The sequence below is a fragment of the Alosa alosa genome, chromosome 9 (genome assembly GCF_017589495.1).
Source record: "Alosa alosa isolate M-15738 ecotype Scorff River chromosome 9, AALO_Geno_1.1, whole genome shotgun sequence".
Lineage (NCBI taxonomy): Eukaryota > Metazoa > Chordata > Actinopteri > Clupeiformes > Clupeidae > Alosa > Alosa alosa.
The window spans coordinates 33,329,270-33,344,581 of NC_063197.1; the positions used below are offsets into that span (position 1 = coordinate 33,329,270).

Sequence of the window (15,312 nt, forward strand, 5' to 3'; positions counted from 1 at the left end):
AATTTTTGGGATATATCCAGAAAACATGCGCTCATTTGACTAAATTGTGTTCACATTTTACTAAATTGTGCACATGTTTTACTAAATAGTACACTCATTTGACTAAATTGTGTTCACATTTTACTAAATTGTGCACATGTTTTACTAAATAGTACACTCATTTGACTAAATTGTGCTCACAATTTAGTAAATTGTGCACATGTTTTACTAAATAGTACACTCATTTGACTAAATTGTGTTCACATTTTACTAAATTGTGCACGTTTTACTAAATAGTACACTCATTTGACTAAATTGTGCTCACAATTTAGTAAATTGTGCACTCGTTTTACTAAATAGTGCGCTCATTTTAATTGTTGTACATTGAACACACAATTGGGTAAAACGTGCGCACAATTTAGTAAAATATGTGCATGATTTACTAAATTGAGAGCACAATTTAGTAAAAATGAGCGCACTATTAAAGCTGCAGTTTGATCATATTCACTGAAACCGACATTATGCTCCGACAGAACAACATAAATCAGCCGGTTTTAGAAAAAACAACACACTTCTACATCCACCTAGAGCCTGTTGTTTGTTTTGTAAAAATCCACAGCTTCCGGTTCTTCTGGTCCAATCAGAGCAGGGCTGTGTGAGATCTGACTGTCAATCACAGTCTGGTGCGCACTGACGAGCACAAACTCGATGAGAGGGAAGTCCCCTCAATCTGTCAGACTTGCCAACTGCAGCTTTAAGTAAAACGTGCACAAGATTTAGTAAAATGACCACACAATATACTAAACTGTGCACACAATCTAGTAAAATTAGCGCACAATTTACTAAAATAAGCGCACATTCTCTCGATACACAAAAATATCTTGCAATGACACCTCCTGAGCTCCGTATTATATAATATTACAATATTATCATCATAGTTTTCATACGGAGTGGTCACTTCCTTTTTCCACATTCATATAAATAGTCTGAAATAAATTAATACAATGTTGTCCTGAATTACCAGAAAGAAGCACTGTAAACCACATAGGAGATGGGCCTCAGTGGTCACATCTCTATGAAAAGTACTTTATCTCACTTCCATTCCGAAGTAGGCCTATGTCTTCCCCTTCACTATACAAAGTCACCTAAGAATGTACACAAGGGCCTGGTAGAGCAGACAGTCTCATTTGAATATCATCTTCAACTGTGGCTACAGTGCCAGTCACATAAACATAGTTTAAGACCACACATTGTGATATTCAAATTTGTCTTTACGATTAACAGCCTGCGTCTGATTAATAATGAAGACACTAAGGCGAGTACACTAAATAATATATGACTAGGTTTAACGTCGTGAATATTTAAAAAGAGCTGCGTGACGAAAACGACTGTGATAGGTAGTCTTAGCTATCGATCAACTCCCAGCTGCGCACACTGCCCACCCACTCGAATCGTCATTTGTCCGTCAAGTGACGATAGTGTTTCTGCAGGTGCTCGACTAGGTGCAGCGTTGGCGCATTTGGAGCTAAAAAATATATGACGGTGAGTTGATGTTTACATGTGCCTTTATCGTCGACTGAAAATTGTTATTGGATAGTGAATCTTATTATTTGCTCTTCGCGTGGAAATTGTCCTATGTAAATGTAAATCGGGAGGGAAAATAACCTTCATTTGACATATGATGCTAGAAACAGCGGTGTTATGACATCGTTACAACCTTTATCATTATTTAACAAGCAAGACGTCTTCGTCTTGTTTTATGTTTTGTCTACTTCAACTGCCGTTTGCGAAAGGCGAGAGGAACCAGTCTTTATAGCTGAAAAGCCACCTCATTCACGTAGCCCAATCAATGGAGGAAACGTTATCAGCATCCTCGACCATTTGAGTTGTTATGCATGTGCGGGCGTTGGAAATCATTTGTTCAGGAATGGACCACAATAACTAATGTGATCCTCTGGTTTGAATCATTGTCTGATTCGTTATTTTGTACGGGTCGTTGTATTGCATATAGGCTACTATATATTTCCTTAGATTGGCATCCATGGTAGCCTCCGCCCCCGAGCGCAATTGTATCCAAATTTATCCTCACACATCTGGGAACGTGGAACCTGCTTAACCCTTTCCGGTTAAGGTCTACGATAAGTGCTGTATGAAACAACATATGTGACCTAATTATCATAGGATCACGTCGATTATATTATCTCTACAAAACGGGTTCACAATCGGTATATTTCTAGTAGCCTATGTGGCGCTCTGCTGTTTCCTTGCGTCAGTAGCGCAAAATATGGCAAAAGCAGGCTAGAGCCACCACAGGTTCAGAAGTAAGGCGTGTTATGTAACAATGTTTGTCGGGGTGAAGACGGGCAGCCTTTTCCCTAAATAAGCCCTAGCAACAATCAATATAGTGCTCAGTGAATGAAACCCCAGCTTTGCCGGACCTCAGATGAACCAGGCGAATGCCTTTCGCTCCAGGAAAGCGCCGCTCCCAGGACGCTCTAATTTGCTAATAAATTAGAGCGTCTCCCAATTCTTGGTCCCATAAATCTGCCAGCCGGCCTTTCTCTCTTTTCCTCTGCGTCCATCCACTTTGTGTGTCCGTAAAAGCGAGCATCAGCCCCCCAGCCTCGCTTCTTGTCCTATAGGGAGTCAGCAGGCCTCCCATTCATTGCTCAGGCAGGAGGAGGGACCTGCTATTTTTAGCTCTGTTGGTGTTTTTCCCCCCTTTTCAGTGGAAATGCAAGGATGGGCTAGCAGGTAGTCTGGCATCTTTACTGTGTAATCTCAAGTACTGCATACGGAAATGCTTTTGCTGTTTGAAAAGGCACATTCTGTTTCTAGAGAGGAATTTCCTTGACTAGACATTTACAATGTATGTAGTCATTTGAAGTTAAATCGGTAACCTGCTGATTTGTGTTCCAGAAAGGTCTATAGGCGATTGGATGTTTAAATGGGGGCAGTAACAGTCCACTCTCTGTCTGCATATCTGTGTGCTGCTCAGCGGAATATAGCCCTTATAGGGTGTCACACTCCTCTTCCAAATGTATCACTTCATTCTTCCTGCACAAAACAATTCTTCCATTGCATTGATGTCTCTCTCCCTCTCTCTGTCTCTCTCTCTGTCTCTCTCTCACACACATACACACACACACACACACACACACACATACATTCAGACACACACACACACTCTCTTTCTTTCTTTATCTCCCTCCCCACTGTTGATGACCTCAACGTGATTCGCATGTATCCATGTTGTGCCATGCCATCTGCCTCCCATGATGCTTTGCTGCTTGAGATGTATATGGCAGAGCGTAGTCTCTGGGTGAGTCCGAGGCTTCATAAAAGCCCCGAGTGCCATTAGGAAATGTAGATTGTCTTAGTCACTGTGACTAGAGAGAAACCAAACGCACCTTCCTCCTCTCAGCGTTTCGCCACTCTGCTTGGCCCCGCTCCCCCCCTCTCATTCACAGCAGCTTGAGAGCTGCATCCTCCACACACAATAAGCAGCATTGCATCAAAAGGACCGGTCATTAAGACCGGGCTGCCCGGAGCAGAGGACAGGAGGGGCAGGGTCACATTGCAGCAGGATCAGATACCCTATAATATAATGTAATGGAAGTATGGGTCTTGGGACGTGCTTGGATTGTATTGCATGCTTGACAAAGACAGTGCTTCCACAGGATGTGTGTATGTATGTGTGTGTGTGTGTGTGTGTGTGTGTGTGTGTGTGTGTGTGTGTGTGTGTGTGTGTGTGTGTGTCAACTGTCAAGTGTGATCGAGTGAATGTGACATCTGACAGAAAACATGAAGTAATGTAACACTTACAGCGACTGCCAATGCTGCAGCCATGTTGTTGATAGTAAAGCGGCCGCTTGACTGTCTATAAGGCATGAGGAGGAGGCAGTAGACAATTGTGTTCAGAATAACTGGGGTTTAAATGAGCTTGAGTTCAGTTCAGGTTTAAATGAGCTTGAGTTCAATTCAGGTTTAAATGAACTTGAGTTGGCGGGCTACGAGGGACATGAACCCAAACATGATGCCCAAGAATGAGAACTAATTTTCTCTTGCTCTGTTTTGGATAGAGAGCAGTTCATTTATAGTTCATTTATATATATATATATATATATATATATATATATATATATATATATATATATATATATATATATATATATATATACACACGTATATATAATAATAATGCAATTTGCCTGAAGACTAGCCTGGTGTCTTACTCTTACTACTGCACCTAATCTACACGTTGGAGGAGGGGAAAAGTTCCAACGGTCCTTGTGCCGTTTGAGAGTTTAGAAAAGCATATTTCATTGGATGTGTCGTTTGAGAGTTTAGAAAAGCATATTTCATTGGATGAGAAGTGCAGCCATGGTCTCCTGTTGTGCTTCTGCACCTCAAGCACAGTAATCACCAGTATATGAGTCATCAGCCAGTATGTGACTAGATAGCAAAGAACTCCTAGATCATGTTCATCATCACACTCTTTATGAAGTTGCTGCTGCATGTCATTATTACAAATGAGCTGTTAGAAATGTTTCTGTTTTTAAAGTATCTATCCAGGCGGTCGTCCGTGATTCCTAGGCGGTGGAAAGAGTTGCCAAACTCCATTTGATCTGCTGACTTCCTCTCAGGTTTCAGAGGAAAAGGCAACTCTCCTGTCCCATCATACCCACCTACCTACGCATATGACCACCTCCACCTCTCCTCAGCAAACTCCATCTTTACTGCAACACTTGTGCTGCTCTTGCTGCTCTTACTAGTAGAAACTCCATCATTTCTTCAGAACTTTGCAGTGCATCTGTGTGGGGAAATGGGACACAGTTTCCCAAAGGCTGTCTAATCACCCTCTTACTAGCTGCCTGTGTTCTCCTGAGTGTCTCACCTGTCAGCCATGATGAATAAAATCATCCAAGTGAAGTGCTGATATATCAGTTGATGTTGCCACTGGTGTATTATATAACGATCTCAATTATTTTAAGTAATTTATGGGGGAAATGTTTTTGACATTTATGGGCGAAATGTTTTCAATAAACTAATCCAGTGTTTCCCACAGAATTGAATTCTATTTGTGAGGTGGGTGACGGGGGTGTTCACAGTTTTGAACAAATGCGCGCTACGTGGTTATGATGCTAACCGGATTTAATCACAATTTAGCTTGTCATCTTCTATGCCAACAACAAGCCTTGCAGGATTTGTATTGTTTTCTTTAGACGTGCAATGCAGTTTTGTTGAGGGAGAGAGACACAAGGAGAGATGCACATAACTCGACAATGAAAGGATTTCATCCAATTGAAGTAGTACAACATTGAAAATCATTGTGCGGTGGTCAATGTTGATATTATGGTGGGTCAATGTATGGGAAACACTGTGATCCTATTCATTGTAATATTTCTGTCAGGTTTCTTTCCAGATGGTACACATGCTAATGTTAAGATGGCACACATGCTAATGTTAAGATGGAAACCTTTAATTGCTAAGGCTGGGAGTAGGAGAGTAAATTCAGATGCCCAAATCTGTGTGGCTTAATTGGCTAAATCAGGGTAGCCAGCGTCTCCCCTACCTGGCGCTAAAGGCAGGTGAAGCAGGCCAGGTGAGCCAGGACAGGTGCCGGTGGGTCGGTAAGTATTGATTTAATATGGAAAAGACATGAGAGCTGGCTGCCAAGTCACCAGGGTAATAGAATGACTTCATTACTTACCTCAGCAAGGCCATGGTGTTCGGTGTCCTATGCTATGTGTACTTACTCCCCAAGACAAGGGAAACATTGGCCGCCCATGTGTTTCACACAACGTGGATTGATTTGGGGTGGGAAACTGGTAGATAACCACCGTCACTAGAGATGTTAATGGTACCTGCTCGCTATGGTTTGGTGGGGTATGGATGACACTGAAGAGGAGCTATGCCTTGCTATTAAACTATTAATATGCTGATGTATGAGAATCTCTATAAATTTACATGTAATAAAAATCAGATTGATAATGTTTTTTTTCCAGACTGAATAAGAATGAAGCGATGCTGATTGAGGGAAATGTTGTTGTTGAGAAGTACACAAACATCATTGACAAATCCCCTTACACATATAGTGAGGAGAACAGACAACATCACAACTCTCTGACTGAGGAGTATGCCAGGGAGGTGGAGTATGTTTGTCAGGGTGGTGGAATATGTTTTCTAGTGTCGTTGTGTACAGTGTTGAAATGAGAGCCAGAGATGCTGGTTTGTGTGAAAAGGTGTCTTCACACTGTTACTCTGTGATAGCTACTCTGTGATAGGTCTAGGAAGATTGTGTGTTGTTGCTAATAATGTCAGTTTTGGGAGAAATATTCTAACCTATTTACGCCACAGATACGTTACCGTTTAGGAGGAGACCGGTGGTGCTGGTGAACCGTCATGTTAGAATGAAACAATGCTGGACTGACGAGGCCGAAGTGATATTGATCACATAGCTCAGCTGTGGTTGCACTCCCTGAGTTTCACTGCAGGGATTAATGACTGTGTTCTATTTTAGCCTGAGTCTGATTCAGCCCAGCTTCACTGTCCGTCCACACCCAAACACAGATGAGACCTCTCCATGCTCTCTATACTCTGTCATGTTTTGCTTTAGTGAGCTGCATGCCAGCCTCATCCTCACCACGGCTGTAGCAGTTGACCCAACACCAGGGTAGCTGTTCCTCCTTGACCTTTAGTCAGCCTCGGGTTGCTCTGTTGAACCCCTTCCACACGATCACTGGCCATTGAGTCTAGAACTACCAGCCCGCTCTTCAGCTTGCAGTAGATAGGCACAGCATCTGATGAGTCTGCTGAATCTCTCACAGCATCTGACCAGTCTACTGAATCTGTCACAGCATCTGACCAGTCTAATGAATCTCTCACAGCATCTGATGAGTCTACTGAATCTCTCACAGCATCTGACCAGTCTACTGAATCTCTCACAGCATCTGATCAGTCTTTCCCCTTACATTTCCCCATGGGGATCAATAACGTATCTGTCTATTTAATCTATCTGTTGAATCTCTCCCCTCAGATGGCCTCAGCAACAGATGCCCGCTATGGACAGAAGGAGTCTGCCGACCAGAACTTTGACTATATGTTCAAGATCCTGATCATCGGTAACAGCAGCGTGGGTAAGACAAGCTTCCTGTTTCGCTACGCTGACGACTCGTTCACCCCAGCCTTCGTCAGCACAGTGGGAATCGACTTCAAGGTGAAGACCATCTACAGGAACGACAAGAGAATCAAGCTGCAGATCTGGGTAAGACAGCACTGGTCAAAACATCCGCATTACATTAAGTGCGTTAAAGGCCTTTAGAAAGGCCCCCCAGGTGATCTGAACTCGATACGTGATTAATTGACAGGCACTACAGCAGGCCCGCAGAGCTCATAAAAACGTAAACCGCAGAACGACATTTTGTTCTGATGGTTGAAGGGGTCACAGGAGCGGAGGCCCATCGAGACGAGTACCTGTGTGCCAGATGGCCAGTGCATCTCTGCATGTTTAATACGACTGCATGTTGTGGCTTAAACGCTTCTGCACGTAGGAATAAAACACTTGCTCACGTACACCAGCGGCAACATTTTCAGCTGACAAGTATTTAATAAACAAGTATTCAATAAACAAGTAAACAAGTATTCAATAAACAAGTATTCAATAAACAAGTAAACAAGTATTTAAAAAACAAGTATTTAATAAACAAGTATTCAATAAACAAGTAAACAAGTATTCAATAAACAAGTAAACAATAAACATGTATTTTATTGAGCGGCGCCGACCAAAATAGAACTGGATCGTAATCTACAAGGTGGCGGCGAAACGGTTGGTGTGTGGTGTGTGGTGTGTAGTCTGTGGTGTGTGGTGTGTGGTCTGTGGTCTGTGGTGTGTGGTGTGTGGTCTCTGGTGTGTGGTCTGTGGTGTGTGGTCTGTGGTCTGTGGTCTGTGGTGTGTGGTGTGTGGTCTCTGGTGTGTGGTGTGTGGTCTGTGGTGTGTGGTGTGTGGTCTCTGGTGTGTGGTGTGTGGTCTGTGGTGTGTGGTGTGTGGTCTCTGGTGTGTGGTGTGTGGTGTGTGGTCTCTGGTGTGTGGTGTGTGGTCTCTGTGGTGTGTGGTGTGTGGTCTGTGGTGTGTGGTCTGTGGTGTGTGGGCTTGTAGTGAAGACAGTGGAACGGAATGTAACCAAATGTCCAAAGCGGAGTGGACTGCACTCTTGTCATCATCTGTGTGTGAAGACCTTTAGTGTTACCATTTTATTAGAATAATAGAAAACTGTGACGTTACTTGATATGTACATATATAGTATCATTATTTACTTATATATATGCACTTTAATAGAGAGATTTCAAATAGTACTACATAAATCCATAGACCTGTCCTTTTCATTTATGCACAAAAGACATTGATTGAGTATTGCTCCAACCGTTTTGTCTGATTCATTTTTAAAGAGTGAGCTGGGAAATATGGAGCACTTAGAGCAGCTGCATGCTGGCACTGAGGGGTGAAATCAGAGCAGTGCAGGGAGCTGAACGTGCCCCAGTGCAGGGAGCTGAACGTGCCCTAGTGCAGGGCAAGCCCGAGCTGAACGTGCCCAAGTGAGGTCCAGTCACGTTGTGTAGCGGGGCAGATAGGCAGGAGAGTGGATATCTCATTCTGTTCCCAGCCTGCCCGTGCCCCCATGGCCCTGCAGCAGCCAATAGCGCAAGCGAGAGAGACGTGTGACGAAAGAGCTCCCTTCCCCCTCGCACACACACACACACCGACACACACGCGCGCGCGCGCCTGCCTGTCCTCTTCTCGCCTTGCTGTGCCGCGCCCATCCCCCAGCTCCCCGTCACAGGGCGGCGTAGCGCAGCTATGCAGTGGTGCAGAAGCCCTCCAAGGCTCCTGTCCTGGAGAGAATGCAAAGCATCAGTTTAGCTCAAATGCTTTTCAAAGGACGTACAGCTCACATGGCATGAGTATACTCACTCACAGTAATGAGGAGGCCATTTTGGTTGTTCAGCAGATGTTTGCGTGTGTGTTTACCATACTCTCCTGTTGGTATACTATGTGCTAGGGTATGTTTACGATTACTCCCTTGTTTGTATACTATGTGCTAGGGTATGTTTACGATTACTCCCTTGTTGGTATACTATGTAGGGTACTTGGTTACTCAGAGCTCCAGGGGCGGTATGATAGGGATGTTTAGATGCCAAGCCTTGTTTTCCAGTGGCTGCGTCTCTGCCATGAGGCAAATAAAGGGTTAACAAGAAGGATCGTGTGACACACTGGGTGTTGAGTGTCCGCAGCGTCCGGTAGCGTTTCACTGAAGACTGGCCTGTCAATCAGTCACATAGCACGCAGACAGAGGGAGTGTAGGAGTTTGGACAGCTAGAGGATAGCTGGCGTCCAGGCACACACACTCTCTGGCCTTTCAGGGCCTGCTTCTAAAGAGAGGGTCATTTCATTTATGCCTTTCCCCAGTGTTTGTACAGGCAGGAGCGTGCGTACACACAGCTTAAATTGACCCCAACATATGCTGAAGCATATGTCACTTGCCCCTTGAGATGGCAAAATTACCGCTCTTCCCTGTAATTAAAGCCCCCCTCGTCTCCCAAAACGGCACCCGATGCCAGCCTGCATCTTTAATCATTTTCAAAACTACAGAAGCCCATTTTGTGTGGGTTATGTCCTTTTATGATGGGGCTTTTATTTTTTGTATTAAAACTACAGAAGCCCATCTGGACTCCTTGGCTTTCTCACACTCCTCCATCTCACACCATCTCCTCCACCTCCTCCATCTCACACCACCTCCTCCACCTCACCTCCCTCCACCTCCTCCACCTCACACCACCTCCTCCACCTCACACTATTTTTTTTCTTTTCTATTTATATTTATTTTCTTTCATTTCCCTTCTAGATTTTATATTTTATTTTTTCTTTCACCAGGCACACCATCTCACACCATCTCCTCCATTCCTCCATCTCCACGCCTCCTTCCATTTTACCATCTTATTTTCTTTCCATCTCACACCACCTCCTCCCCCTCCACCTCCTTTTCTTTTCACACCATCTCCTCCACCTCCTCCTTCTCTAATCACACCTCCTCCACTTCCACCATCTCACACCTTCTCCCTCCATTTCCACCTCCTCCATTTCCACCATCTCCTCCCACACCTCTCCTCCATTTCCACCATCTCCTCCATCTCCTCACACCTCCTTTTCTGAGACCATTCCACACCTCCTCCCTTATATTTACCTCCTCCACCTTTTATATCTCCTCCATTTTTTCTTCCCACCTCCTCCATCTCCTCCACCACCTCCTCCTCCCACCATCTCCTCCACCTCACACCACCTCCTCCATCTCACACCATCTCCTCCACCTCCTCCATCTCCTCCACCTCACACCACCTCCTCCACCTCCTCCATCTCATTTCCACTCCTCCCATTTTCTCCTCCATTTCATTTATTCCTCCACCTCCTCCATCTCCTCCATCTGACACCATTCCTCCTCCACCTCCTCCACCTCACATCATCTCCTCCATCTCACACCATCTCCTCCATCTCCTCCACCTCATCATGCCGACTTCTACGTCATAATACCTGTAGCTGAGGAAACAACGGAACTAAATATATATGTGTCGAAGGAGCTGTGGTCCAAGTAGTAGTGTCAGTGTCCGTACCATATTCTAGTGGAGGTGTCAGTGTCAGTGTCCATACCATATTTTAGTGGAGGTAGCAGTGTCAGTGTCCGTACCATATTCTAGTGGAGGTAGCGGTGTCAGTGTCCGTACCATAATCTAGTGGAGGTGTCAGTGTCAGTGCCCGTACCATATTCTAGTGGAGGTGTCAGTGTCAGTGCCCGTACCATATTCTAGTGGAGGTGTCAGTGTCAGTGTCATATGTCCAGTGGGAGGTGCCATGCACCATATATTCTAGTGAGGTAGCAGTGTCAGTGTCCTGCACTCATACCCCAGTGGCGTAGCAGTGTCAGTGTGTACCATATTCTAGTGCCTGTACCATATCTCTAGTGAGGTAGCAGGCTTCAGTGGCACCATGTCAGTGTCAGTGCCGTATTCATACTAGTGGATAGCGGTGTTCTGCCCATATTTTTGTAGTGGAGGTGTCAGTGTCAGTGTCCGTACCATATTCTAGTGGAGGTGTCAGTGCCCGTACCATATTCTAGTGAGGTAGCAGTGTCAGTGTCCGTACCATATTCTAGTGGCGGTAGCAGTGTCAGTGTCCGTACCATATTCTAGTGCAGGTGTCAGTGCCCGTACCATATTCTAGTGAGGTAGCAGTGTCAGTGTCCGTACCATATGCTAGTGTCAGTGTCCGTACCATATTCTAGTGGAGGTAGCGGTGTCAGTGTCCGTACCATATTCTGGTGGAGGTAGCGTGTCAGTGTCAGTGTCCGTACCATATTCTGGTGCAGGTGCCCATAGAGACCCGGGTTTGAATCGGACACCAGTTTCGTTCCCCTCACCCCATATCGCTCTCCTCACTTCATGTCACTTATCACTGTCCTGTCTGAAAAAAGGCAAAAAGCCCCAAAGATAAACTAATTACGTGTCTAAATACTGATAACACGTATAACTGATTACATCTCTAAATATACTGATAACATGTATAATTAATAATACCATTGTTGTTGCATGTCCTGTGCTGTTGTTGTGTGTCCTGTGCTGTGCTGTCAATGTTGTTGGCATCTGCCGGTGCTTTGTGTATGTGTTTTAGACACCCTGCTGCACACTAAATGTCCTTTTCTAAGGATAAAAAAAGTGAAACTCGAAAAACTTGATATATAAATATGCTTTTTTGCAGGACACAGCCGGACAGGAGCGGTACAGGACCATCACCACGGCCTACTACCGAGGAGCTATGGGCTTTATCCTCATGTACGACATCACCAATGAGGAGTCCTTCAACGCCGTGCAGGACTGGTGGGTACCTGTTTGCTAAAACACGCTTTTAAAGGAATGAACCTGTGAAAGCGTAACTACAGAGCTGTTCATTCTGTCGTCCTGCAGGTCGACACAGATCAAAACGTACTCCTGGGACAACGCCCAGGTGCTGCTGGTGGGGAACAAGTGCGACATGGAGGACGAGAGAGTGGTGGCTGCGGAGAGGGGCCGGCAACTCTCCGAACACCTGGGTGAGTTAAGGCATGCCCGCTCTACTCAACATCAAAGTCAAAGTCTGCTTTATTGTCAATTTCTTCACATACCAAGACATACAAAGAGATCGAAATTACGTTTCTCACTATCCCACGGTGAAGACTAGGTTGCAGCCCTACATCAGGAACACGACACAAACGTTCGATATGTGATACCTAACATGGTCATTTGATGCCAGCACAGAGCTTTTGTATGGAATTATTGCGCCGAATTATCGAATTATAAATAACCGAGGATTCTCATAGGTGCTAAAAATAACGACAGGCAGGGTGTAGTTCGGGTGTCACCGTCTGTGCTCATTGCAGGGTTTGAGTTCTTCGAGGCCAGTGCCAAAGACAACATCAACGTGAAGCAGACCTTTGAGCGACTGGTGGACATCATCTGCGAGAAGATGTCCGAGAGCCTGGACGCAGGGGACCCTGCCGTGACGGGGGCCAAACAGGGCCCCCAGCTGACCGAGCAGCCAGCGGCCCCACATCAGGACTGTGCATGCTAAAAACGACAACAACAACAACAACAACAAACAAACACTCCCAGTGTACACAGGCTCTCATGCATACAGCCATGTATAGGCACATCCGCACACACACTATCACACACACCATCTCTGCCAGGCTCCCCCTCACCTTTCTCCCTTAGCTAGCGCGCGTCGAGCGGTAGCCGCCGGAAGAAAGAAACGCTTTCTTTCTAATGTGCTCTTCGTCCCCGTCTGTGTCCCATCTGCCCTGTTCTTTTTTATCCTTTCAGAGAAATAGCAAATTCACTGCATTCACTCGTCTTGCGTCAGCATTCCTTGGCCTTTGTGGAAGACAAAGAAAGCCATATATCTGATTGGTTTGGTTTTTAAGGGTTAGTAAATATGGAGAAAACTGTGCTGAAATTTAGACCAGTCAGTGGAATATGATGCACATTTTTAATCGAGTTTCATTCTTACTGCCTTTCAAGCACCTTCAGTTGGTTTTAGTTTTCTTTAAACTATATTTTTGTATTTTTTGTGTGGTGGTTTGTGTGTGTGTGTGTGTGTGTGTGTGTATGCGTGCGTGTTTCTTTATTTCAGCTAAACTTGTGGCATAGAAAATATGAACAAATAGATACCTAAAATTAGAGAACACATATATCTTTATATATTTATTTCAAGGTGTGTATATACATTGTGTATGTTATAGATGAGATACATCTCAAATGAACTTTCAAAACAACAGTAAGTAACGTAAGACTATGACTGGTTTTTGCAAGCTGTTTTTGCCACCATAATGACTACTACCAAAAATCTTCATAGTGCGATACATGCAGCTTTATCAGATAGGCTTACAAAGATTAGCTGGAACATATTGACAAACAGATGCATCTAGCGATGCAAATTTGCATGGGGAGATATCAAGATTTTTCTGCAGTGTAAAAACCCTACTAAATCTAAGATCTGTAAAAGAAAAGGATTTTTATCTATTTTAGCTCTTTCCAATCAGGCTCATCTCTGTATGTGCTCACCATCGCTAACGTGTGGTGTGTGGCCTCCGCTGAGCGATCTGAGGGCTGGTGTGCTTGCTCCGTTGTGGTGACCGTTGTGGTGTCCTGCAGCGGCATAAGTAAGATGAAAAGCTAGATTCCCTGTGTATGTTTGAGAGAATTGTTGGCATGTTACTGGTTACTTTATGTGCATTACGACTTTTATTTGCAAATATCATTGATTTGTGTCACCTTTGAGATGCAATACATTAAATGTTGTGTTTAAATAAACGTTTCTGTGATGTAACTGCGACCATGGTGTGAGGGGAAAATAGCACTGATTTGATCTTTTATGCAAAAGTGGGCGTCTGGATTGTACTGTGGCGTGGCAGGGGAAGAGAGGTACAATCAATGCTGACATCAGTCTTTTTTAGTCATGTGGTCCCTTTTTGTCATCAATGTGGCGAACATCAACTTCAGTGTATAAATAGGCAGCAGTGGTGATCCATCGTGTAAATGTCAGAGAAGACACATCTGCATCCATTCATTTGCTATACAGATAAGTATAGCTGTTTGCTGTATCCCGAATGAACACATCATTCTTTATGTCACTGGGATTTTGTCCATGTCCCAGTGCATGTGACTGGGACTTGAGTAGGGGCTGGCATGAGTGATGTATTGACTTCAGAATGGCTTGTGCAGACCACAATGGCGAATATTATTCAAAGGAATTTCTCTGTTCTATGAATATGATTATGGGGAGATTGGCTAAATTATACAACTGCCCTGTTTACTCGTCTCAGAAGGAGGGTTTGCAGCAAAGGCTGTTTTGATTCTAGTTTAAGCTGTATGCAGATGTGTCGACGTGCCCCGCCATTCGCTGTGTTCCGTTGCTGCGTTTCCTGACGTTCTTATTCATGTAAATAGATTCACGTCGTTTGATTTAAGAGTGGATTGTGTTGTATTGACAAGCTTGCAAAAATGAAAAATGAAAAAAATGTAAAAATGTTCAGCTTTTGTGTGTGCCTGCTTGTGAATGAATGTGTCACTTTATTACAAAGCAATATTCTGTATAAAGAAGCATCTTTTTCAGTGTTCATGAGATTACAGGCAGTCAAACTCAAATAGATCCGTAAGTCACCATGTGGAATATAGATCCGTAAGTCACCATGTGGAATAGGCTACATGTTTATTCATCTCCGTGTCTTTCATGATCGTATCTGAACAGGCTGAGTCATCTTCTATTGTAACAATGACTGCACAACATCAAACCGTTGGCAACCAGTGAAATGAAAAGCTCTAAACTGTTTTTTTTACAGTTGTACTCCCCAGTTGTATGTATTGCAAATCCCAATCTGCAGGGTCTCAGTGATACTCATGTAATGGTGCTGTGTGCTTCAATCTCATGTGTTTAAATGACGGAGGTCTCAGCTTCGCTCACACTCCCAGTGGTTAGAGATGCATCGCCACAACTGCGTACATGTTGGCAAACTGAGCGAGAGGGCTTGAAAAAGAGGCTAGGCTCCGTGTGTTTATCGCTCACTGACCCTCTCCTCGCCTGCCTCTTATCTGCTGCTGGGTCATAGAGGTCATGGGGTCAGGGGTCAGCGGTCCAGTTTTGGTTTTCTGTGCCCTCTAGACCCAGCTATGCCCACTAACTCAATCATTCAAATTCTTTCCAAATGTGAGTCAAATGAGATAACATGCTCAGCATTTCTTTTGACCTGG

At 44.3% G+C, this 15,312-nt stretch overlaps 1 protein-coding gene across 1 annotated transcript; it reads left to right on the forward strand.

Annotated features, from left to right (window-relative positions):
* The first annotated feature begins 1,421 nt into the window (after nt 1-1,421).
* Nucleotides 1,422-13,875, forward strand: rab3ab (RAB3A, member RAS oncogene family, b). Its single transcript, XM_048253090.1, has 5 exons — nt 1,422-1,521; nt 7,019-7,246; nt 11,786-11,904; nt 11,992-12,116; nt 12,444-13,875. The coding sequence occupies exons 1-5, from the start codon at nt 1,516-1,518 to the stop codon at nt 12,632-12,634; spliced, it is 669 nt and encodes a 222-aa protein (XP_048109047.1). The 5' UTR covers nt 1,422-1,515; the 3' UTR covers nt 12,635-13,875.
* The last annotated feature ends 1,437 nt before the right edge of the window (nt 13,876-15,312 follow it).